The sequence below is a fragment of the Nicotiana sylvestris genome, chromosome 3 (genome assembly GCF_000393655.2).
Source record: "Nicotiana sylvestris chromosome 3, ASM39365v2, whole genome shotgun sequence".
Taxonomy (NCBI): Eukaryota; Viridiplantae; Streptophyta; class Magnoliopsida; order Solanales; family Solanaceae; genus Nicotiana; species Nicotiana sylvestris.
In genome coordinates, this window is record NC_091059.1 from 156,850,472 (window position 1) to 156,878,201 (window position 27,730).

General features: G+C 40.7%; 1 protein-coding gene across 1 annotated transcript in view; it reads left to right on the forward strand.

Moving 5' to 3' along the window:
* LOC138888227 (uncharacterized) overlaps nucleotides 1-20,801 on the forward strand; it is a 48,194-nt gene extending 27,393 nt beyond the window's left edge. Inside the window, exon 2 of the mRNA XM_070170050.1 lies at nucleotides 20,398-20,801. Within this exon, the coding sequence (XP_070026151.1) occupies nucleotides 20,398-20,801 (404 nt within the window). The remainder of the gene's footprint in view (nucleotides 1-20,397) is intronic.
* Nucleotides 20,802-27,730: the final 6,929 nt, after the last annotated feature.

Here is a 27,730-nt window from a genome sequence, read left to right on the forward strand (position 1 = left end):
TTCAATCCTTTAACAGTTGCGAATTAACATTATATAAACAACGAAAATAATAAAGCGGAAGAATGAAATGTAACAATTTGAAATATAACAATTTCACACACTATCTAAGAATGCTACAAATAGAGGTCCGAAAGATAAATAGAAAGTTGTTTCTAAAATACATAAAAGAAATAGTATGGAAATATATAAGGAGACGCCAAAGCCTGCGGACGCCTGCAGGACTACCTCGGGTCGTTTGACGGACTGAAGGCAGCAACCTCACTGCGGCCCAAAACCTGCAGCACCGAGATCTGCACATAGTGCAGAGTGTAGCATCAGCATAACCGACCCCATGTGCTGGTAAGTGCCTAGCCTAACCTCGGCGAAGTAGTGACGAGGCTAGGACAGGACTACCAAATAAACCTGTGCAGTTAAATCATATACAACAAAAAATAAAGGCAGAAATTTACAGTTAAAGATAGGAGGGGGAAACATGATGCAGGGAAATATCAAGCAACAACAGAAAACCAATAGATAAATGTAAAGAACATCATAACTCAATTATCAACAAGAATCAGGAAATCAAAGACAAGTGCACGACATCACCCTTCGTGCTTTTACTATCGTCCTCACCATAAGAACCAATTTAATCGGCACGGCATCACCCTTTGTGCTTTTATCTCACATAATCATGGCACGGAATTATCCTTCGTGCATTATCGCGCATATCATGGCACGACATTGTACATCGGGCGGCACGACATCACCATTCGTGCTTTTACCTCATAATATCGGCACGACATCACCCTTCGTGCATTAACACTCTCAAAATCATGCACGACATCACCCTTCGTACTTTACACTCTTCCCCACCCAACAATCACAAGGCAATTTGGGCAAGGGAATCAATAATATCACAATAACATCCCGACAAGGAAACAATAACATAACAATAATATCCCGGTAAGGGAAACAATATCATGAGTAATAACATCCCAGCAAGGGAGATAATATCAAAAGCAATAACATCCGGCAAGGGAGATAATAACAAAAGTAATAACATCTCGGCAAGGGAGACAATATCATAAACCTCTTCTCTTTTCCACATTTACTTCAGAACTCAATTCTCAACTTGAGCCAACGCTCTACAATGTTTAATTATCAATAATACTTACACGATCCTTGTTCAACAATAGAAATCATCATATAAAGCATGAACAATACAAAACAGAGTCACATTAATCATAGTATAAACTCACGAGCATGCTTGACACCAACGTATAGATACTCGTCACCATGCTTATAGGTCGCACTCAGCAATTAACATATAGCAAATAAGACACAACTCTTAATCCCTCAAGCTAAGGTTAGACCAAACACTTACCTCGATGCCACGAACACAATTCAAGCCTTAACTACCGCTTTACCTCTTGTTTCCACCACCAATTCGCTTGCATCTAGCCACAATTTACTTACCGATATCAATAAATGCTAAATGAATCAATTCTAATGCATGAAAATAGGTTTTCTAAAGATTCCCCCAAAATTTCAAAAATCAACCCCGAGCCCACATGGTCAAAACCCGAGATTCGAACCAAAACCCGATTACCCATTCACCCAAGAACTCAAATATATAATTTATTTTGAAATCGGACCTCAAATCGAGGTCCTAATCCCTAAAAATTGAAAATCCTAAGTTCTACCCAAAACACCCAATTTCCCCCATGAAAACCCTTGATTTTGGATTGAAATAATGTGAAAAAATGTTATAGATTAAAGAAAATGAGTTAGAAATAAGTTACAATCGATTTGGAGAAGAACTTTTCTTTAGAAAATCGCCCAAGAGAGCTTAGGGTTTGAGAGAGTTTGAAAAATGAAGAATTTTAGGCTAAGTCATGATTTACACAGGTGCAGATATTGTATTTGCGATGATATATTCGCAAATGCGAACTCGCAATTGCGGCCAAGGCTTCGCAATTGCGAAGGAAGGCCTGCCCTGTTAACCTCGCAAATGCGAACGACCGTTCGCAAATGCGAATGACCGTTCGCAAATGCGAACACTGTTGGAGTCGCTTTTGCGACTGGAGCCTCGCAAATGTGAAGGTCACCCCCCTGCCTAGTCATCGCAAATGTGATAGTTAATCGCAAATGCGAGCTCGCAATTGCGAAGCCTGCAGACCTGCAACACACCAGCAGTTTTCCTAAGTCCAATTTCACCTCATGGCCTATCCAAAACTCACCCGAGCCCTCGGGGCGCCAAACCAAACCTGCATGCAAGTCCAAAAATATCATACGGACTTGCTCGTGCGATCGAATCATCAAAATAACATCAATAACTGTGAATTAAGCCTCAAATTCAAGAAATCACTCAAGAACATTAAAATTTCCAATTTCTCAAATAAAGGTGTGATTTATACTAAACGAACTCTGATTCTTATCAAACTTCACCGATTCAACTTAATTATTATTTCACACTTTTATCGGGCTCCGGAACCAAAATACGGGTTTGATACCATCAATTTCAAATATCTTTTCATTTCCAAAAACTCTTATATTTTTCAAAAATAATTTTCTTTAAAAATTCATTTCTCGGGTTTGAGACTCAGAATTTGATTCCGGGCATACGCTCAAGTCCCAAATTTTACTACGGACCCTACGAGACTGTCGGATCACAGGTTTGGGTCCAATTTCCAAGAATGTTGACCAAAGTCAACTTTATTCAATTTTAAAAGTCAATTTTCTTATTTCACTTAGTTTTCACATAAAAACTTCCCGGAAACGCACTTGGACTGCGCACACAAATCGAGGCGAGACAGAAAGAGATTTTTAAGGCCTCGGAATACTGAATTTACTTTCAAAACGAGTGATGACCTTTTGGGTCATCACAGATAACATGAAAGTCAAAATTATAAAGTTGTAATTAATTCCTAGAGTGAACGATTCTGCTCTACAATTTTTACTTTTTTTATTAGAAGCAAATTTTAATTCTTAAATATTTGTGACTTGTCACAGACTCAGCAGTTCACTTGATACGCTGGACAAACCATAATAACAATACTGATTGTACTTTTATAAGTGGGGTCACTTGATATGCTGACATTAATTTATTTATCATAGTAAGGCTTGGTGTTCTTATAAACTCTTTTAAGAGTGTGTAAGAATAATTATCTTTTAATGGAATACTCAAAAATTTCAATTATATGAACTCCACTCCAAAAATTTATTATGCTTCCTATAGTTAATTAGTTTAGTGTGCCCAGAGCTATTTGGTGATTGTCTTTTCCCTTAAGTTAATACTCCTCGTACATTATAAACAGTTAGTGTAGTCAGGTCATATTAATTAGATTTTCTAAAACTCAAAACATTTTCATATCGAGCATCATATGCAACAGTAGACGATGTTCACAATTTTTAATTAGTTTATAGTTACAAATTAAGCATAGATCCAGACATCCTACGCTTGCAATATTTTCATTTCGAGTTTAGAATTTCACCATTATTTCATTTTGGTTTGAACTTTGTTAAAGATTCAATCAAATCCTAAAAAAATTGTTATAACTAAAAAGTAGAGAAATTTATATTGTGTAATTAACAAATCTATCATTGGGCTAACTTTTTTTTTCTCCTATTGTGTTTTAATTTCCTATGAAGGATTTGCAAAAATAAACCTGGTAGAAATACATGTGAAAAGAAATAGCATTCGTATCGAAATTTGATTCAAATCCATCTTTTTCGCAATTTAACCAATCTAAAGTTATTAGATGTTGATCTATGCTAAATAACAAAATAAAAAATAAGATATAAGATAGAAATAAACTTATGAGGAGCATGACATGTTCAAGTTTTCGTCGGGTAAAGCCTAACTCCATAATATAAAAAAATAATATCAGCTAGACCATAATAATCACCACTGGCATCACAAACAAACAAGAGAAGAGAGTACCGATGCCAGTGATGATATTATATATCTTCATTCTTCTAAAGCTCGAGCGATTTTGAATTTGGCACGGGTGATTTCGTGGAAGAAAATATATATGATTGTCACATATCTAGATTTTCTCCTTAAAATCCTAAATATGATCGACTTAAAAAAATAAGCAAAGGAAACACATGATAAATTAGAAGCTAACAATAACGTTGAGCAACATGATAAAATTTGTATCAACCTTAAATTTCAATTTTTGACGAAAATACAATCAATTGGCTGAAATATGTAATGACTATTTGAGATTACATAATTTCGTACAATTAGGAATGGGTTTTGTTAATGTACTTTTCTAATCAAAGTAGATGGTAATTAGCAGCGGATCTTTAGGTACCAATATCCAAAGGTAGTACTTAATTAGAACTCTCTATCTATTATCTTTTACCAAAATAACCAATAATTTTAATATATTTTAGGGTAATTTTTGTCAACCAACATCGTATTCGTGCTTTTATAATGTCACGATCCGGATTTTCCACTCTCGGAAGTCGTGATGGCGCCTACTAATGTGAGTTAGGCAAGCCAAACCTTTAATCTAATTACTTTATTAATCAATTATTTCTTCTTAACAAATATAAGACGATAACGTGGTAGCAGCGAAAATTCAAATTTAAGTGGAAGACAACAATAAGATTTATGAAAACTGCTTCTATTACAAATACTTAAGCCTTAACCACCCAAAACCTAGTGTCACAGTGTCACAGACTATCTAAGATTGCTACACACAAAGTCTGAAGAAATAATAGTACACTGTTTCTGAATAAAAGGAAAATGAAAAAGGAAATAGGGATAGAGGGAGACGCCAGGGCCTGCGGACGCTTGCAGGTCTACCTTGGGCCTCCGGATGGACTGAAGGAAGCCTCCAAGCTACTGCCCAAAAGCTGCTGGGTGTTCTGCACATAGTGCAGAGTGTAGTATCAGCACAACCGACCCCATGTGCTGGTAAGTGTCCAGCCTAACGAAGTAATGACGAGGCTAGGACCAGACTACCAAATAAACCTGTGCAGTTCAAATATATATATATATATATATACAACAACAAAAAATTACAGAAATAAGCAAATAAAGATAGGAAGGGAAAACATGCTTCGGGGAATAACAGGTAAAATAGAATATCAAGAGAATTACAAAGGAATCAAAATCAACCACTAACAAGAATAGGGAAAACAAAGGCAGATTTCACTTTCTTTTCACATCTTGTTGCAGGCGTGCAACCCGATCCCATTTCCTGTATCTCATGGCAGGCGTACCACCCGCTCCTATTTCATGTATCTTGTGGCAGGCGTGCCCCCCGCTCTCATTTCATTTATCTCGTGGTAGGTGTACCACCCGCTCCCATTTCATTTATCTCGTGGTAGGCGTACCACCCGCTCCCATTTCATTTATCTTGTGATAGGTGTACCACCTGCTCCCATTTCATTATATCTTGTGGTAGGCGTACCACCCGCTCCCATTTCATTATATCTTGTGGTAGGCATACCACCCGTTCCCATTTTATTATATCTTGTGGTAGGCGTACCACCCGCTCCCATTTACAAGCCAACAATAATCACAAGGAATCCCGGCAAGGGAACAATAATATCAAACAAACATCTCGGCAAGGGAACAATAATATCAAACAAACATCTCGGCAAGGGAACAATGATATCTCAATAATATCCCGGCTAGGGAACAATATCAAACAAACATCCCGGCAAGGGAACAATAATATCTCAACAATATCCCGGCAAGGGAACAATAATATCAAACAAACATCCCGACAAGGGAACAATGATGATAATAACATATGAAGCGCAATAAATCACAACAGAGTCATAACAATTATAATACAAGACTCACGGGCATGCTTGACACCAACGTATAGATACTCGTCACCATGCCTATATGTCGTACTCCACAATTAACATGTAGCAAATAAGACACAACTCCTAATCCCTCAAGCTAAGGTTAGACCAAACACTTACCTCGGACTTCCACGGCTAACTCAAGCCTCAAACACCACCTTTACTTTTGAATTCGGCTCCAAATTAATTGTATCTAGACATAATGTACTTAATAACATCAATAAACGCTAAACAATCCAATTTCAATGCTTAATTATAGCTTTCCCATCAGTCTTCCCAAAAAGTTAAAAATCGACCCCGGGCTTGCTTGGTCAAAACACGAGGTTCGGACCAAAACCCGATCACTCATTCACCCACGAGCCCGAATATATAATTTGTTTTAAAATCCGATCCCAAAACAAGGTCAGATTCCCAAATAATCAAAAAGCCCTAACTCTACCCCAAATCCCTAATTTTCTACCCTTAATCTCATGTTTTAGGCCTAGAAATCTAGTGGGTGTTGATAAAATTGGAAGAAAATAATTCAAAGCTTACTTACCCAAGAGGTTATGGTGAAAAAGTTCTTCAAAAATCGCCCAAGAGGTGTGGAGAAGAAGAAGTTTGTGAAAAATGGGTTAAATCCCATAATGCATTCTGTTTCTGGACTTTTAAAATAACTGGGCAAAATTGGTCTTCCCGTTCGCGATAAGCTCAACACGTTCGCAATGCGTTAGGCCTGACAGACCTTCGTGTTCGCGATAATCGGCTCGCATTCGCGGAGAAGTAACTCCTCGATCCTTTGCGTTCGTGCCCCAGCGGTTGCGTTCGCATAGGTATAATACCCCTTCCCCCTGACCAGGCCACAAGCCTTCGCGTTCGCGATACCAGGCCCGCGTTCGCGAAGGATAGACCCCCCAAAGCTTCGCGTTTGTGACCTGGGTCTCGCGTTCGCGTAGAAGAAAATTTTCCTTCAACACTATTAACTCATCGCGTTCGTGAGGGTCGTCCCGCGAACACGAAGAAGAAAATACCAGAATACCAGCAACTGAAAACCTGCAACTTTTTAAGAGTTTAAAACCTTCTGAAACACATCCGAAACTCACCCGAGCCCTCGGGGCTCCAAACCAAACATACGTACTAACTCAAGAACATCATATGAACTTATCCGTGCGATTAAATCGCCAAAATAACATCATTAACATCGAATTAAACCTCAAAATCAATGAATTATTTCAAAACTTCTTAAAACATCAAATTTTGCTTTTAAGGTCTGAATCCCGTCAAACGGATTCCATTTCTTACCAAACTTCACAGAATTATCTTAAATCACATATAAGACATGTACCAGACGCCAGAACTAAAATACGGGCCCGATACCAACATGTCTAATCAAAATTCATTTCCAATTCCTTTAAACAATTTCAGAAAACAATTCTCTTCAAAAATTCATTTCTCGGGCTTGGACCTCGGAATTCGATTCCGGGCATACACTCAAGTCTCATATTTTCCGACGGATCCTCCGGGACCGTCAAATCATGAGTCCGGATCCATTTACCCAAAACGTTGATTGAAGTCAAATTAATTCATTTTTATAGTCAAATTTATCATTTTTCACAGATTTTAACATATAAGCTTTCCGGCTACACGTCCGGACTGCGCATGCAAATAGGGGTGATGCTAAAAGAGGTTTTAACACCTCAGAATACAGAATTTCATATAGATAGATTATAAATTATTAGTAATCTTAAAGATTCAATATTGATGTTATAGAGTAGTAATTTACAAAGAGTGTTCTGCTATAAATATGTTTGTTGCTATTATAGGTAAAAGTTGGTGTAGAGAAGTAAAATATAACTTAAAAAATCGATTATAAGAAAAGCCTGCCTTTTATAGTGAGTGGTTATTATATAGGGATGCTGGTATAGAGAGTTTTGACTGTATATATTAGATTGTTCACAAATTCTACACAGTTGACAGGATTTTGTACTTGTCCAATTATTCACAAAACTCTACTAGATTGGAATGAGAATATGTTATCTGCAATTGGCCTGTTTGTAAATTGTTCGTCAAAGTTTATCCGATTGACATTATTTTTTTATGATGTTCAAAGAAAATGTTCTTGGACATTGTAATTTCAATTTTGATCGAGCCACACCAAATCTACTCTAAATGATCTCAATTTTGAAACAAGACCTCACAATACCAACACACATGATCCTCAATCACAAATTTAATTAAATAACTCTAGATCAAATAGACCTGTTTTGTATTCTTTAACGCCTCTAAGCACCAACAATGGAGTATTTTAAAGTAAACCACTAAATCATTATTTGAGTTAAAAATTAGGGACAAATTATTAATATTCAAATGGTTTTAATTATAATCAATCATTAACTTTCAGTTTTTACCCGAAACAAGAATTTTAAACTTACAATATTGAATAACTACATTTTTTTTAATGAAGAAGAATCATATATTTTGCAACAAAATAAAAAATAAAGACAATATTTAAAGACCAGCCTCTTAGAGGGACAACCGTTGTAATTTTTTGAGTAATCAAAACCTAGATGAGAGCCCTTGGAACTGCCCACCCTCGTAATTTTTTGAGTAATCAGTTTTGAAAGAAGACCTCACAATACCAACACAAATGAACTCCAATGTTTTTAGAGAAAAAGGTTTAAATTTGCCCTTGAATTATGTGAAATGACTTGAATTGACCGTTCATTAATGGTTGGGATCAAATACATCAATGCCATTACTAAATATACCTCTATTACCATATGAATATTATAAATATATTATATTATGGATGTTCATTTAGTACTCTGTTGTAAATAAGCTTCCTGAAGAAGCTTATCCATATGGGACTCCGTCGTAAATATGTTTATCTATTTAGTACTCTATTGGAAATAAGCCTCCTGAAGAAGCTTATCACTTCGGTACCCGGTTATGGATAAATATTACCCCCGATAGAAGATTATCCATACTGGGTATAATAAGCTTATCCTTTCAGTACTCCGTTATGGATAAATATTACCCATAATAGAAGATTATATATGTTGTCACGACCCAATTCCCCGATACCGGTCGTGATGGCGCCTCTCGTGAAGACAAGGCCAGCCAGACCAAAACATGCTACCTCTTTTAATCAGTTAAATACCATAAGTAGTTCTAAAACGTGATATAATAATCATAACTTGCGGAATTAACGATAACAACAGTAGAAACCATCCCGACACAGCCCAAACCGGGGTGTCACAAGTCATGAACAACTAATAGTTTCGGATACCAGTCTACTAGATACGAAATCTGTTACAGAAGTTCAAGAACATGAAAATAGTAAGATAAGGGAGGCACGGGGGGCTGCGGACGCCAACAGCTACCTCGTAGTCTCCGAAAATACTGCCTGGACTGGGAGGATCAGCACTCAGGAGTGGACTCTGCGATGCCTGAATCTGCACACACGGTGCAGAGAGTAATGTGAGTACTCCGACTCAGTGAGTAATGATCATAAATAATGGCTGAAAGTAAGAAAACACGTAAAGGCACAAAACAATTCTATATCAAGAAGTAAAAACCCTCAAGGCAGTAAATCCATGAAGAAATCAAATGAAGTTCCTTTAAACCAAGTAAAACATGTAATTTAGCAGGTGAAACAAGCCCAAAACAGTAGTTCTCAGCCAAAAACATCATTTAGAAATATCATTTAAGTTCAAATACGAATAAAAGTGGCTGAGTTTGTAATACAGTAAATATCAACAGGACTGAGTTCAAGTAATAAGTCAAACAGTGAGGAATTAGTGATAAAAATTCCCGGATGATTCAAATAGTTGGCACGAAGCCCAAATATGGAAATCAACCCAAATCATGATGATAACAGATAAGTTTCAGTCAAATACGCGTTAAAATCATCAATCGGGACGGACTAAGTCACAATCCCCAGTAGTAAAAGACCCCACGCTCATCACCCAGCGCGTGTCTCACCTCAATACAGCACTACGATGTGCAATACGGGGTTTCAAACCCTTAGGACATCATTTACAACCATTACTCACCTCGAACTGGCTAATTCTCTAGCTCGCGACGCCTTTGCCCCTCGAATTGACCTCCACGCGCGTCGAATCTATCCAAAATCAGAACGAATACGTCACAATATGCTAAGGAAACAAAGCCCAAGCGAAAACAATTGAATTATCACAAAATTCCAGAAATTGGTCAAACCTGACCCCCGGGCCCACATCTCGAAATTTGACAAAATTCACAAACTAGAATCCTTATACTCTCACGAGTCTATCTATATGAAAATTATCTAATTCTGATACCATTTGGTCCTTTAAATCATCATTTTATATTTTTGAAAGATTTCACAATTTTCTTCCCAAATTTCATCCCAAATAACGAATTAAATGATGAATTCAATGATAGATTCATGTACTCTAGCCAAATCTGAGTTAAAATCACTTACCCCGATGAATTTCTTGAAAAACCTTCGAAAACTCGCCAAAATCCGAGCTTTCTAGGTCAAAATATCAAATAAAACCTAAATCTTCGTATTTATAGAGTACCCCACAAATTTCCACTTCCGCGAGCCGCATAAAATCGACCGCGGTCCCCACAAAACCAGTACAGTCCGTACAAAAACGACTGCGGCCGCACAAGCTTTCCTCTACAGTGACAGGCTTTAGTATTTTGGCCATAAATTTCGCTACAAATGTTCAAATTGCGATACCTTTACCTTTCTGAAACTAGACACGAAGGGCTACAACTTTCGTTTTTGAACCATCTCAAAATTCCTTGTAGATCAAAAGATATAAGCTTCCGAAGTAGGACCAGCGGAATGTTCTTCACCGCGGCCGCACAACACCTACCGCGGCCGCTCTTCATTTTGTGCGGTCCGCACAGCACATACAGTGGCTGCACTTCTTTTTGTGCGGACCGCGCGTGTGAGTTCCGAGGCCTGCAACCCTTTTGGACTTGCTACAACTATGATTTTCGGCCTAAAACATCCCGGAACTCCCGAAACTTCAAACCAATTGTAACAACATATCCCATGACATCGTTCAAACTTATTCAAAACTTCGGAATACTCACAACCACATCAATCACCAATTTAACATAGGATTCAAGCCTAAGAACTCCAAGAACTCTTAAATTATGTTTTCGATCAAAAAGTCTATCAAATCTCGTCCGAATGACCTAAAATTTTGCACACACATCCCAAATGACACAACGAAGCTATTGTCACTCTCGGAATTCCATTCCGACCCCTATATCAAAATCTCGCCTATCAACCGAAACCGCCAAAATATTAACTTCGCCAATTTAAGCCTAAATCTTATCTACAAGTCCAAAACCCATTCTGATCGCGCTCCTAAGTCACAAATCACCTCACGAAGCTAACCGAACCATCAGAACTCACTTCCGAGCCTCCTAACACATAAGTCAATATCCGGTTGACTTTTCCAACTTAAGCCTTCTTAAAAGAGACCAAGTGTCTCATTTCTTACCAAATCCTCTCCGAACTCGAACTAATCAACCCGATCATATAAAACACGAATAACGAAGCATAAAGAAGCTAAAATAGGGAAAAACAAAGCGGTAACTTATGAGACGACTGGCCGGGCCGTCACATCCTCCCCAACTTAAACCAATATTCATCCTCGAACGAGTCAAGAAACATACCTGAAACCTCAAACAGGTGAGGATATCTGCTCCGCATCTCCCGCTCGGTCTCCCAGGTAGCCTCCTCCACGGGCCGACCTCTCCGCTGTACTTTCACTGAAGCTATATCCTTTGACCTCAACTTTCGAACCCGATGACCCAAAATTGCTACTGGCTCCACATCATAGGTCAAATCATCATCCAACTGAACCGTGCTGAAGTCCAAAACATGACACGGATTCCCAATATACTTCCGGAGCATAGAAATATAAAATACCAGATGCACACTCGACAGGCTGGGTGGAAAAGCAAGCTCATAAGCCACCTCCCCAATCCTTCGAAGCACCTCAAAAGGCCCAATGAACGGCAGACTCAACTTTCCTTTCTTCCCAAATCTCATAACACCCTTCATGGGCGAAACCTTCAGCAAGACCTTCTCACCAACCATGTAGGACACATTTCGATCCTTCCGGTCCGCATAACTCTTCTGTCGCGACTGCGCTATACGAAGCCTCTCCTGAATCACCTTCATCTTCTTTAAGGCATCCTGAACCAAATCTGTCCCCAATAGCCTAGCCTCGCCTGGCTCGAACCAACCAACTGGAGATTTACACCGCCTCCCATACAAAGCCTCATATGGAGCCATCTGAATACTCGACTGGTAGTTGTTGTTGTAAGCAAACTCTGCAAGTGGTAGAAACTTATACCATGAACCTCCGAAATCAATAACACAAGCTTGCAACATGTCCTCCAATATCTGAATAGTACGCTCAGACTGCCCGTCCGTCTGAGGGTGAAAAGTTGTGCCTAACTCCACCTAAGTACCCAACTCTCGCTTAACAGACTTCCAAAACTGGGAAGTAAACTAAGTACCCCGATCTGAAATGATAGAAACTGGAACACCATGCAGACGAACAATCTCTCGGATATATAACTCTGCTAACCGCTCTGAAGAATATGCAGTATAGATAGGAATGAAATGTGCGGACTTGGTCAGCCGATCCACAATCACCCAAATAGCATCGAACTTCTTCAAAGTCCGTGGAAGTCCAACAAAAAAGTACATAGTGATCCTCTCCCACTTCCACTCAGGAATAACAATCTACTGAAGTAAGCCACCTGGTCTCTGATGCTCATATTTAACCTGCTGACAATTGAGACACTGAGCTACAAATCCCATAATATCTTTCTTCATTCTTCTCCACCAATAGTGCTGCCTCAAATCTTGGTACATCTTCGCGGCACCCGGATGAATACCGCGAGCTATAGGCCTCCTCCAGAATCAACTCTCTTAGCCCATCCACATTGGGAACACAAATCTGGCCCTTCATCCTCAACACCCCATCATCACCGATGGTCAAATCTCTGGCATCATCATGCTGAACTCTATCCTTAAGGACAAGCAAATGCGGGTCAACATACTGGCGCTCTTTGATGCGATCAAATAAGGAAGACCGAGAAACCACGCAAGCCAACACCCAACTGGGCTACGAAATATCCAACCTTACGAACCGATTGGCCAAGGCCTGAATATCAATTGCAAGGGGTCTCTCCCAACTGGAATATATGCCAAACTCCCCATACTCACTACCTTTCGGCTCAAAGCATCGTCCACCACATTGGCCTTTTCCGGATGGTACAATATAGTGATATCATAATCCTTAAGCAACTCCAACTATCTCCGCTGCCTCAAATTAAGATCCTTTTGTTTGAATAAATGCTGAAGACTGCGATGATAAGTGAACACCTCACAAGATATGCCATACAAGTAATGCCTCCAAATTTTCAATGTATGAACTATGGCAGTCAACTCCAAATCATGAACGAGGTAGTTCTTCTCATGGGGATTCAACTGACGAGAAGCATACGCAATAACTCTACCCTCCTACATCAATACACAACCAATCCCAACTCTCGAAGCATCACAATACACGGTATATGAACCTAAAGTTGATGGCAAGACCAATACTGGAATTGTGGTCAAAGCTGTATTGAGCTTCTGAAAGCTCTCCTCACACTCGTCCGACCATATGAATGAAACACCCTTCTGAGTTAATTTGGTCAAGGGTGATGCGATAGATGAGAATACCTGAACAAATCGGCGATAATAGCCTGCCAACCCAAGAAAGCTACGAATCTCTGTGGCTGAGGACGGTCTAGGCCAACTCTAAACCGCCTCTATCTTCTTTGGATCAACCTGAATACCCTCGCTGGACACCACGTGCCCCAAGAGAGCCACTGAACTGAGCCAAAACTCACACTTGTAGAATTTTGCATAAAGCTTCTCCTCCCTCAATCTCTGCAATACAACTCGCAAATGATTCGCGTGCTCCTCTTGACTATGCGAGTACACCAGGATATCATCAATGAATACTATAACAAACGGATCAAGATAAGGACGGAACACGTTGTTCATCAAATGCATGAACGCTGCTGGGGCATTGGTTAGCCCAAAAGACATCACAATGAACTCATAATGACCATATCTGGTCCTAAAAGCAGTCTTAAGAATATCTGACTCCCCGATCTTCAACTGGTGATAGCCCGAACGGAGATCAATCTTGGAGAACACTCTCGATCCCTGAAGCTGGTCAAATAAATCATCAATGCGAGGCAAGGGATACTTGTTCTTAATTGTTACCTTGTTCAATTGCCTATAATCGATGCACATTCTCATTATGCCATCCTTCTTCTTCACAAACAAAACTGGCGCACCCCAAGGTGACACACTAGGCTGAATGAACCCCTTATCTAGGAGTTCCTGAAGCTATTCCTTTAATTCTTTCAACTCCGCTGGTGCAATACGATACGTCGGAATAGAAATGGGTTGAGTGTCTGGAACCAGGTCAATACCAAAATCAATATCCCTGTCCGGTGGCATGCCTGACATGTCTGCAGGAAAAACATCGGGAAAATCCCTCACAACTGGGACAGAATCAATACTAGGAGTCTCAGCTCCAACATCCCTCACAAACACTATATATGAAAGGCAACCTTTCTCAACCATACGTTAGGACTTCAATAAAGAGATCACTCTACTAGAAATATAATCAGTCACACCATGCCACTCGATCTGCGGTACACCCAGCATAGCCAAAGTGATGGTCTTAGCATGACATTCTAGAATAGCACGACACGGAGATAAACAATCCATGCCCAAAATGACATCGAAATCCACCATACTCAATAGTAATAGATCCACTCGGGTCTCCAGACCCCCAATAGTCACCACACATGACCGGTGCACACGATCTACAACAGTATCACCCACCGGGGTAGATACATGAACAGGTAAAGCAAGAAACTCACGGGGCGTACCCAAATAACGAACAAAATATGATGACACATAAGAAAAGGTGGAACTGGGATCAAATAATACAGAGGCATCTCTATGGCAGACTGAAACAATACCTGTAATGACAACATATGAAGAAATGGTGTTTGGCCTGCCTGGAAGTGCATAGAAATGGGCCTGACCGCCCCCTGATCGACCTACCCCTCTGGGGCGACCCCTAGTTGCCTGACCTCCACCCCTAGCTGGCTGGGCAGGTGGTGAAGTAACTGGACCAGAAGTCGAGGGCGGACCCTTCTACTGGGATGAACTAGCAACACGACGAGGACACTGCCTCCATACATGCCCAAACTCTCCACACTCAAAACAACTCCCAGGTGCTGGAGAAGGGGATTGAAGGGAACCCCTCGCACCGGAGTGACTAGATGGCGCACTCGGCATAGAAGAACCCTGAGCTGATGGGGCACAAGATGAACTCTGAGCTGGGAAGGCACTAAGTGATGACTGGCCCTGCTGAGTACCGTGATAACCATGACCCGAAGATACCCCACGATATCCTGGGCGGGCTGACTGAGCAGGCCTAAAAGAACGACCTCTACCATGCTGGAACTGGCCCCTCGAAGGAGCACCACTGTAACTGCCAGATCCTCGAGGCCTCTTGGCCTCCCTCTCCTCCCGATCTAGACGGAGAACCATTTCAATCTCGCGAGCGATATCAACCACCTCCTCAAAAGTAGCACCCAACACTCTCTCTCTAGTCATCAAAATACGGAGATGGTAGTTAAGGCCATCAACAAATCTCCTGATCCTCTCATGATCTGTCGGAACCATTTAGACGACATGACGAGCCAACTCAGAAAACCTTGACTCATACTGTGACACATTCATATCCCCCTATCTCAATCACTCAAGCTGTCTACGCAGCTCCTCTCTTCGGCACATACTTTTACAAGAAGAGAACAGAGAACTCATACCAAGTAAGGGGCGCTGCTCCAACCGGCCTACGCCTCTCATACGCCTCCCACCAAATGAAGGCAACCCCAGAAAACTGAAAGGTAGTAAATGCCACACCACTGGACTCAAGAATCCCTACTGTACGGAGCATTCACTGGCACTTATCCAAGAAACCTTAGGCATCCTCGCCCTCTGCTCCGCTAAATGTCGGAGGTTGGAGTCTACCAAACCTCTCAAGATGACGCTGCTCATCATCCGGCATAACCGGCACAACAAACTCCTGAGCTGGTGCAACTGGCTGGGCTGGAGGAGCCCCCAGCGTCTAAAGTCCCTGCACTACCTGCTCATGTGTGCGAGTAGCGGGGGTCTGATTGCCTCCCCCGGCCTGTGAAGTAGCTGCTGTTGTAGTGGCTAAAACTACCTGAGCTAGGCCAGTGCAAACTGATAAGATCTGTGTCAAGGCCTCCTGAAAACCCGGAATCACGATGGGCATAGCTGGTGCCTGAACTGGTGTTGTTGGAACATCCATAGCTGGAGCCTGATCCGGAGCTAGGGCAGCTGGTGGATCTACAGGTGCTGCCCTCGCTGCTCTGCCTCTGTCGCGACCACGACCGCGTCCATGGCCTCTGGTGGTCTCAGCTGGTGGAACTGGTGGTCGTCCACCTCGTCCGGTAGCTCGCATCCTTATCATCTGTGAGAGAATGGAATAACAGAAGTTTAGTACTTGGACCAACAAGTTCGCATGACAAGAATTTCAAGAATATAAAGTTTTTCCTAAAGGTTCTGCAGCCTTTCGAGGATAAATACAGACGTTGTTGTACCGATCCGCGAGACTCTACTAAACCTACTCATGACTCGTGAGACCTATGTAACCTAGGCTCTGATACCAACTTGTCACGACCCAATTCCCCGAACCCGGACGTGATAGCGCCTCTCGTGAAGACAAGGCCAGCCAGACCAAAAATAGGCCACCTCTTTTAATCAGTTGAATATCCATAAGTAGTTCTAAAACGTGATATAATAACCATAATTTGCGGAATTAACGATAACAACAGTAGAAGCTATCCCGACACAGCCCAAACCGGGGTATCACAAGTCATGAGCAACTAATAGTTCCGGATACCAGTATACTAGATACGAAATCCATTACAGAAGTTCAAGAACATGAAAATAGTAAGATAAGGGAGACACAGGGGGGCTGCGGACGCCAACAACTACCTCATACTCTCCGAAAACACTACCAGGACTGGAAGTATCAACACTCAAGAGCGAACTCTGCGACGCCTGAATCTGCACAGACGGTGCAGGGAGTAATGTGAGTACTCTGACTCAGTGAGTAATAATCATAAATAATGGCTGAAAGCAAGAAAATACGTAAAGGCACAAAGCAATTCTATATCAAGCAGTAAAAACACTCAAGGCAGTAAATCCATGAAGAAATCAAATGAAGTTCCTTTAAACCAAGTAAAACAGGTAATTTAGCACGTGAATAACAAGTAGAAATTCGCCCCTCGGGCACAGTAACAATCACTCAGAATAGTATCAGCCCCTCGGGCACAGTAACAATCACTCAGAATAGTATCAGCCCCTCGGGCTCACTCTCGGTACAATATCAGCCCCTCGGGCTCACTCTCAGTACAGTATCAGCCCCTCGGGCTCACTCTCAAATCATGATGGTTACCCACGCTCACTGTGGGGGTGCAGACTCCGGAGGGTCCCTTTACGGCCCAAGCACAATATCAAGCCATCTCATGGCAATAAAAGTATCTCAGGCCCTCGGCCTCATATCACTCAGCATATCCTCACATATGGCCCTCAGCCTCACTCAGTCCGAAAATCATCACAAACCCCTCGGAAATTAGTAAAACAGTAGTTCTCAGCCCAAAATATCATTTAGAAATATCATTTAAGTTCAAATACGAATAAAAGTGGTTGAGTTTGTAATACAGTAAATATCAACAGGACTGAGTTCAAGTAATAAGTCAAACAGTGAGGAATTAGTGATAAAAATCCCTAGAGGATTCAAATAGTTGGCACGAAGCCCAAATATGACAATCAGCCCAAATCATGACGATAACAAATAAGTTTCAGTCAAATACGCAGTAAAATCATCAATCGGGACGGACCAAGTCACAATCCCTAGTAGTAAAAGACCCCACACTTATCACCCAGCGCGTTTCTCACCTCAATACAACACTATGATGTGCAATCCGGGGTTTCAAACCCTCAGGATATCATTTACAACTATTACTCACCTCGAACCGGCTAATTCTCTAGCTCGCAACGCCTTTGCCCCTCGAATTGGCCTCCACGCGCGTCGAATCTATCCAAAATCAGAACGAATACGTCACAATATGCTAAGGGAACAAATCCCAAGTGAAAACAATCGAATTATCACAAATTCCAGAAATTGGTCAAACCCGACCCCCAGGACCACATCTCGAAATTTGACAAAATTCACAAACTAGAATCCTTATACTCTCACGAGTCTATCAATATGAAATCTATCCAATTCCGATACCATTTGGTCCTTCAAATCATCATTTTATATTTTTGAAAGATTTCACAATTTTCTTCCCAAATTCCATCCCAAATCACGAATTAAATGATGAATTCAATGATAGATTCATGTACTCTAGCCAAATCTGAGTTAGAATCACTTACCCCGATGAATTTCTTGAAAAGCCTTCAAAAACTCACCAAAATACGAGCTCTCTAGGTCAAAATATCAAATAAAACACAAAACTTCATATTTATAGAGTACCCCACAGATTTTTACCTCCTCGGGCCGCACAAAATCGACCGCAGTCCCCACAAAACCAGTGCGGTCCGCACAAAAATGACCGCGACCGCACAAGCTTTCCTTTGCAGTGACAGACTTTAGTATTTTGGCCATAACTTTCGCTACATATGTTATTGCGATATCTTTACCTTTCTGAAAACTAGACATGATACGAGCTTTCGAATTAGGATAAGCGGAATGTTCTTCACCGCGGTCGCACACCATTTTGTGCGTCCGCACAACACCTACCGCGGCCACACTTCATTTTGTGCGGTCCGCACAACACATACCACAACCGCACTTCTTTTTGTGTGGACTGCGCGGGTGAGTTCCGAGGCCTGCAACCCTTCTGGACCTGCTACAGCTATGATTTTCGGCATAAAACATCCCGGAACCTACCCGGAACTTCAAACCAATTGTACCAACACATCCCATGACATCGTTCAAACTTGTTCAAAACTTCGGAACGCTCACAACAACATCAATCACCAATTTATCATAAGATTTAAGTCTAAGAACTCCAATAACTCTTAAATTATACTTTCGATCAAAAAGTCTATCAAATCTAGTCCGAATGACCTAAAATTTTGCAGACACATCCCAAATGACACAACGAAGCTACTGTCACTCTCGGAATTCCATTACAACTCCTATATCAAAATCTCGCCTATCAACCAGAACCACCAATATATCAACTTCGCCAATTTAAGCCTAAATCTTCTCTACAACTTCAAAACCCATTCCGATCGCGCTCCTAAGTCACAAATCACCTCCCAAAACTAACCGAACCATCGAAACTCACTTCCGAGCCTCCTAACATGTAAGTCAACATCCGGTTGTCTTTTCCAACTTAAGCCTTCTTAAAAGAGACTAAGTGTCTCATTTCTTACCAAATCCTCTCCGAACTCGAACTAATCAATCCGATCACATAAAACACGGATAACGAAGCGTAAAGAATCTAAAAGAGGGGAAAACGGAGCGGTAACTCATGAGACGACTAGCCGGGTCGTCACATATACCTGGTACAAGGAGCTTATCCTTTCATACTCTGTTATGGATAAACATTACTCTCAGTAGAAGATTATCCATATCTGGTATAGTAGCAGCTTACACAACAGCTTGTAGTAGCAGCTTACACAGCAGCTTCCTTTCTTCTATAAATAGAAGAGATTTCAGTTCAATATGTACATCAGTTTGAATTCGAATAATACATCAGTTTCTCTCTATACTTGTCTTTATTTTATAACACGTTATCAGCACGAGACTGTGTCATCTCGAGCAAATACTTTGAAAGTATCTAAGGTATGAATTTTCTTTTTCTATATAATATCAAATCTTTCTAAACTTGAATTTGTAGCCCTGGATATATCGGGCAAAAGCTACATGTCTTGGGTGCTTGATGCTGAAATTCATCTTGATGCGATGGGTCTAGCAGGCACCATCAAGGATAAAAATCAGGCATCAAACCAAGACCATGCCAAAGCAATGATATTCCTACGCCATCACCTTGATGAGGGCCTGAAAATGGAATATCTCACTATTAAAAATCCAGTCATACAGTGGAATAATTTGAAAGATAGATATGACCACCTGAAGATGGTCGTTCTTCCACATGCACGTTATGATTGGACTCATATAAGGTTATAAGATTTTAAATCTATAAGTGAATATAATTCTGCTATGTTCATAATTATTTCCCAAATAAAATTATCTGGTGATAATATTACTGATCATGATATGTTGGAGAAAACTTTCACCACTTTTCATGCCTCGAATATGCTCATGCAGCAGCAATATCGAGAGATGGGATTTAAAAAGTATTCTGAACTTATCTCACATCTTCTTATAGCCGAGCAACATAATGAGCTATTAATGAAAAATTATGAAAGCCGACCTACTGGTTCTTGTCCATTCCCTGAAGTGAATAAGATGAACTTCCACCAAGCTAGACGTGGAAGAGGTCATGGCCCCAGTCATGGTCGGGGAAGAAATTTTAATCATGATAATAATAATGCACCAAAGAACCCTCCTCACCACCAGCAGTGGAAAATGAAGGAACAAAAGCATGAAGCGGTGCAAGCACCAAATGTAGAAAATGTATGCTATAGATGTAGAGGAAAATGGCACTGGTCACGTACCCGCCGTACATCAAAGCACCTAGTTGAGCTTTATCAAGACTCCCTAAAGAAGACAGAGAAAAATGTTGAAGCAAATTTTATTTCTAAAGATAATTTAGACCTCATGCATTTGGATGTAGCTGATTACCTTGCACTCCCAAAAGGAGAAACAAGCCATGTAATCGGTGGCGAATCTATAAAAATGTAAATATTTTAATTTTTGTTGTTTGTAATAGATAGTATGGTTATGTAATTGTTGTACATAAAGAAAAATTATGATTTGATAATGATGTTTACTATAATATATCTTATTTATGTCATTTTGAAGAATATGGATAACACTATTAGATCAACTTAAACTCTAACTCTAGCAGAGTTTGCAAGAAATATACAACCACCACAAGTAGTTATATTTCGTATATCTCATTGTAAATATATTTTGTTAACCACCAGAAGTTGTATATGCCTATGATCACCAGAAATGATAATTCAGGCTTTCTATAATTACAATTGAAGATAAGCTACATAAATATTCTCTATATTAAATGCACGCCTCGATTTGCTCCTGAAGTAGTAAATATTTTAAAAGAGGTTGAGGCATCACAATTTGATGTGATTAATGCGCATTCAGATAATTATGTTCGATTTCTTGAAGGATGAGAACTTTTGATAATATTAATCTATTCCCTAAAGTGAATGTGATAATATTAATAAATCTTGTAAATATGAACGTGCTCTTGATGTGAATATATTACAATTCACCTCCAGAAGAGGTAATATAATTGAGAGAATATATACTCAATATTTCGTATTTTAAATTTGCTCCTGAAGAAGTAATACAATTGAAATTGCCTCATGAAGTAGGAAAATATTATGATGAAGAGTTTTCTTGTGCTTAAACAATTGTTTTACATTGTTTATGAAGTATATGAGCAATATTTGATAGTACAAAATGTATCAACAACTCCTCAAGAGCTAACTGTTTGCCTAGAAGACACATGACACCAGTAGTGTTCGATAAATATTAGATTGTGGATAATAAATGAAGGCTCTCGAAAATCTTATATACAAATATGTCATTCATATTATATGATTATGGTCAAAACATTTGTTATATTAAACCTGAAGTTTACTAATACAAATGACTATCATATTGAGACTACAAATGACTAGAAGATTGAAAATCTTCATGTTTCCACAATCATAGGGGGTAAAATAATATGTATGTGAGAAGTTATCCGCCTTATTCTTCAATTTATATTATATCATATATCACAGTAAATCAGAAGTTTACTAATGCAAAAGTAGTCACGATAAATCAAAAGTTTATTAATGCAAAAGTTTATGCCATAGTAAACCAGGAGTTTATTAAGAGATATCACATGCCATGATAAACTTGAAGTTTTCATTTGCTATTTTTGAATGAGCTATTTAAGAATTCAGATAAGCATATATTAAAGAACTATAAGATTCTTCAAGAGTTCTCCGGTGTTGCTTGTTCTCATAATAAATTGATTATACCAAATAAAGTTGGGACTAAGACCCCTGATTCTGAAATATATAAAAGGTGAATATGGGTGTCACGACCCTAAACCCGGACCCGGTCGTGATGGCGCCTCTCGTAAAGACAAGGTTGTCCAACTATTCCCAATTTGATGTTAAACAGTTAAACAACATGAAAACAGTCTAAAACATGATTTAATAATACTAAATAGCAGATAATATCATAAAAATGCGGAAGTTCAACCCAACACAGCCCTAACTGAGGTGTCACTAGTCATGAACATCTATAAGTCATAATACAAGTCTGCTAAGTCTATAAACTAGTACAACTGTTTGAAAAGAGATAGAAGTGATAAAGAGGGAGAGACACGGGTCTGCGGATGTCAAGCAGCTACCTCGTGGACTCCGATATCTGTCGGGAGCTCTCAACTCGCACTAGCAAGATCCGCAACGCCTGAATCTGCACACAGGGGTGCAAGGAGTAAAATGAGTACTCCAACTCAGTGACTAATAAATGTAAATAAAGACTGAAAGCAAGAAATTACGTAAGGCACAAAGCATTCTATAATGAAGCAGTAAAACCATTTTAAAATAGTAAATCCATGAAAGATAGGTAGAATTCTTTAACTCAAATGTAGTTTCATGAAAAGCCCTTTTAAATGTTTAAACAGGTAATTGCCAGTCAATTATGAAAAGTAAACACATAAAGGCTTGCCCCTCGAGCACAGTATCAACAAATCTGCCCCTCGGGCAACATCTCAGAATAGTACTAGCCCCCGGGCAATCACATAAAATAATACTAGCCCTTTGGGCTCAATCACATAGAATAATACCAGCCCCTCGGGCTCAATCTCACATCACAATGGGTACCCGTGCTCACTGGGGGTGTGCAGACTCCTGGAGGAGCCCCTTACGGCCCAAGCGCAATAACAAGCCATCTCGTGGCATCAAAACTAGGCTCTTGGCCTCATATCAATCAAGCCACCTCGTGGCGTACATATCTCAGGCCCTCGGCCTCAAATCAATATCAGTGTTTCCTCACAACATAGGCCATCGGCCTTACTTAGTCAAAATCCTCACAAGCCACTCGGGCAATAGTAAAACAGTGTTTCTCAGCCCAAACATCATTTAAAATATCATTCAAGTATTAAAACTGAGTAAACATGGCTGAGTATGAAAACAGTGGGAAAATAACATGACTGAGTTCAAGTATAAAGTCAAAACAGTGAGAAAATATCAATAAAAAGTCTTCAGATGGTTCAAATAGATGGCATTCAGCCCAAATATGGCATTCATCCCAAATAATGATGATAGCAAATAGATTTCAGTCAAATACGCGGTAAAATCATCAACCAAGACGGACCAAGTCACAATCTCCAATAGTGCACGACCCCACGCTCGTCATCAAGCGTGTGTCTCACCTCAATATAGCACTACGATGTGTGATCCGCGGTTTCAAACCCTCAGAACATCATTTACAATCATTATTCACCTCGAACCGGTCAAATCTCTAACTCGTGATGCCTTCCCCTCGAATCGACCTCCACGCGTGTCGGATCTATCCAAAATCAGAACGAGGACGTCAAAATATGCTAAGGGAATGAAGCCCAAGCGAAAACAATCAATAAAGGACACAAATCCCGAAATTACCAAAACTCGACCCCCGGTCCCACGTCTCGAAATTCAATAAGTTTTACATCAATAGATTCCTTATCTCCCCACGAGTTCATACATATCAAAAGTTCTCAAATCCGACCCCAAATGGTCCTTCAAATTCCCAATTAAGGGTCTAAGTTTCCAAGCCCTAGTTTCCCAAATTTCACCCATAGTTTCCATAATTTCTAGCTCTAATCCGTGAAATAATAGCATAGGAATGAGCTTTAAGTCCAAATTCCTTACCTCAATGAAGTTTCCTTGAAATCCCTCTTTCAAATCGTCCAAAAAGCTCCCAAGTCGAGGTCAAAAATGGTGAAATAGCTCAAATTCGCGAAGGAGACAATTTATACCTTCTTCTTAGACCTTTTCGCATCTGCGGTCCCATACCCGCTTCTGCGGTACCGCATATCCGGTCTTTCCTCCGCTCATGTGGAAATCACTTAACTGGTCAACAATCGCATCTGCGACCACATCCCCACATTTGCGACATCGCAGATGCAGCCACTCTAACCGCTTCTGCGGTCTCTGCTCATCAGGTATCTTTTTTCTTTTGTGACTAATCAACTGCACATGTGGCGCCGCACATGCGGTCCCCAATCCGCAGGTGCAAAAATACCAGAAACAGCAAATTCAACAGCTGCAACAAAATCCAAACTTCTCCGTTAACCATCCGAAATCACCCTGAGGCCCTCGGGACCTCAACCAAAAGTACAAACATATCCTAATACCTTATTCAAACTTGTTCCAATCATTAAAACACCTCAAATAACATCAAATCACCCAAAACACATCGGATTCAAGCCAAACTTTCTAAAATCTTCTGAATTCCGCTTTTGATCAAAAACCCAACCAAACCACGTCCGAATGACCTGAAATTTTGCACACACATCCCAAATGACCCAACGGAACTACTGCAACTCTCGGAATTCCATTCCGACCCCTATATCAAAATCTCTCATACCAACCGAAAATCGCCAAACTATCAACTTCGCCAATTCAAGCCTAAATCTACTCTGAACCTCCAAAACTCATTTCGATCACACTCCTAAGTCCCAAATCACCTCCCAAAGCTAATCGAACCACCGAAACTCACATCCGAGCCCTCTAACACATAAGTCAACATCTGGTTGACTTTTCCAACTTAAACTTCCTTAAAAGAGACTAAGTGTCTCAAACCTTACCAAAATCAATCCGGATTCGACTGACCAACCCACCACACAACACGGATAAACAAAGCATAAAGAAGCAGAAATGGGGGAAACAGAGCGATAATTCATGAGACGACTGGACGAGTCGTCACATCCTCGCCAACTTAAATAAATGTTTGTCCTCAAACGAATCAAGAAACATACCTGAAACCTCAAATAGGTGAGGATATTTGCTCTGCATCTCCCGCTCGGTCTCCCAGGTAGCCTCCTCCACGGGCCAACCTCTACACTGTACTTTCACTGAAGTTATATCCTTTGACCTCAACTTCCTAACCTGACGACCCAAAATAGCTACTAGCTCCACATCATAGGTCAAATCATCATCCAACTGAACAGTGCTGAAATCTAGAACATGAGACAGATCCCCAATATACTTCTGAAGCATAGAAACATGAAATACGGGATGCATACTCGACAAGCTGGGTGGCAAAGCAAGCTTATAAACCACTTCCCCAATCCTCTGAAGCACCTTAAAAGGTCCAATGAACCACTGACTCAATTTCCCTTTCTTCCTAAATCTCATAACACCCTTCATGGGCGAAACCTTCATCAGAACCTTCTTACCAACCATGTAGGACACATCTCAAACCTTCATGTCAGCATAACTCTTTTACCTCGACTGCACCGTACGAAGCCTCTCCTGAATCACCTTCACTTTCTCCAAAGCATCTTGCACCAAATCAGTCCCCAATAGCCTAGCCTCACCAGGCTCGAACCAACCAATTGGAGATCTACACCGCCTCTCATACAAAACCTTATATGGAGCTATCTGAATACTCGACTGGTAGCTGTTGTTATAAGAAAACTCTGCAAGTGGTAGAAACTGATCTCATGACCCTCCGAAATCAATGACACAAGCATGCAACATGTCCTCCAATATCTGAATAGTACGCTCGAACTGCCCGTCCTCTTGAGGGTGAAAAGTTGTGCTCAACTCAACCTGAGTACCCAACTCTCGCTGCACAGACCTCCAAAACTACGATGTATACTGAGTGTCTCTATCTGAAATGATGGAAACCGGGACACCATGCAAACAAACAATCTCCCGGATATAGATCTCTGCCAACCACTCAGAAGAATAGGTAGTACACACAGGAATGAAGTGCATAGACTTGGTCAGGCGATCCACAATCACCCAAATAGCATCGAACTTCCTCAAAGTCCGTGGAAGTCCAACAACAAAGTCCATAGTGATCCTCTCCCACTTCCACTCTGGGATATCCATCTACTGCAGCAAGCCACCCAGTCTCTGATGCTCATATTTCAGCTGCTGACAATTGAGACACCAAGCCACAAATCCTACAATATCATTCTTCATTCTTATCCACCAATAATGTTGCCTCAAATCCTGGTACATCTTCGCAGCACCCGGATGAATGGAATAACGCGAGCTATGGGCCTCCTCCAGAATCAACTCCTGAAGCCCATCCATATTGGGCACACAAATCTGGCCCTGCATCCTCAACACCCCATCATCACCAATGGTCACATCTCCGGAATCATCATGCTGAACTCTGTCCTTAAGGATAAGCAAATGCGAATCGTCATACTGGTGCTCTCTGATGCGATCATATAAGGAAGACTGAGAAACCACACAGGCCAATACCAGATTGGGCTCCGAACTATCCAACCTCACGAACCGATTGGCCAAGGCCCGAACATCAACTACAAGAGGTCTCTCCCCAACTGGAATATATGCCAAACTCATCATACTCACTGCCTTTCAGCTCAAAGCATTGGCCACTACATTGGCCTTTCCCGGATGATACAATATAGTGATATCATAATCCTTAAGCAACTCCAACCATCTCCGCTGCCTCAAATTAAGATCCTTTTGCTTGAACAAATGCTGAAGACTGCGATGATCAGTGAACACCTCACAAGATACGCCATATAAGTAATGCCTCTAAATCATCAATGCGTGAACTATGACAGCCAACTCCAAATCATGAACGTGGTAGTTCTTCTCATGGGGTTTCAATTGACGAGAAGCATAAACAATAAATCTACCCTCCTACATCAACACACAACCAATCCCAACTCTTGAAGCATCACAATACACGGTATATGAAACTGAAGCTGATGGCAAAACCAACACTGGAGTTGTGGTCAAAGCTGTCTTGAGCTTCTGAAAGCTCTCCTCACACTCGTCCGACCATACAAATGAAGCACCCTTCTGAGTCAACTTGGTCAAGGGCGATGCGATAGATAAGAATCTCTGAACAAATCGGCGATAATAGCCTGCCAAACCAAGAAAGTTGCGAATCTCTATGGTTGAGGACAGTCTGGACTAACTTTGAACCACCTTTATCTTCTTCGGATCAACCTGAATACCCTCGCTGGACACCACGTGCCCCAATCCATGCCAATCCATGCCAAAATGACAGTCCCACTTAATGACAGTCCAGAATAGCACGACACAGAGATAGCTAATCCATGCCAAAATGACATCGAAATCCACCATACATAATAGTAAAAGATCCACATGGGTCTCCAAACCCCCAATAGTCATGACATACTACCGGTACACACGGTCTACAACAACAATATTGCCCATCATGGTAGATACATGAACATGTGAAGCAAGAAACTCACGGGGCGTACCCAAATAACAAACAAAGTATGATGACACATAAGAAAAGGTGTAACTGGGATCAAATAATACAGAGGCATCTCTATGGCAGACTGAAATAATACCTGTAATAACAGTGTCTGAAGTAATAGCATCGAATCTGCCTGGAAGTGCATAGAAACGGGCCTGACCGCCACC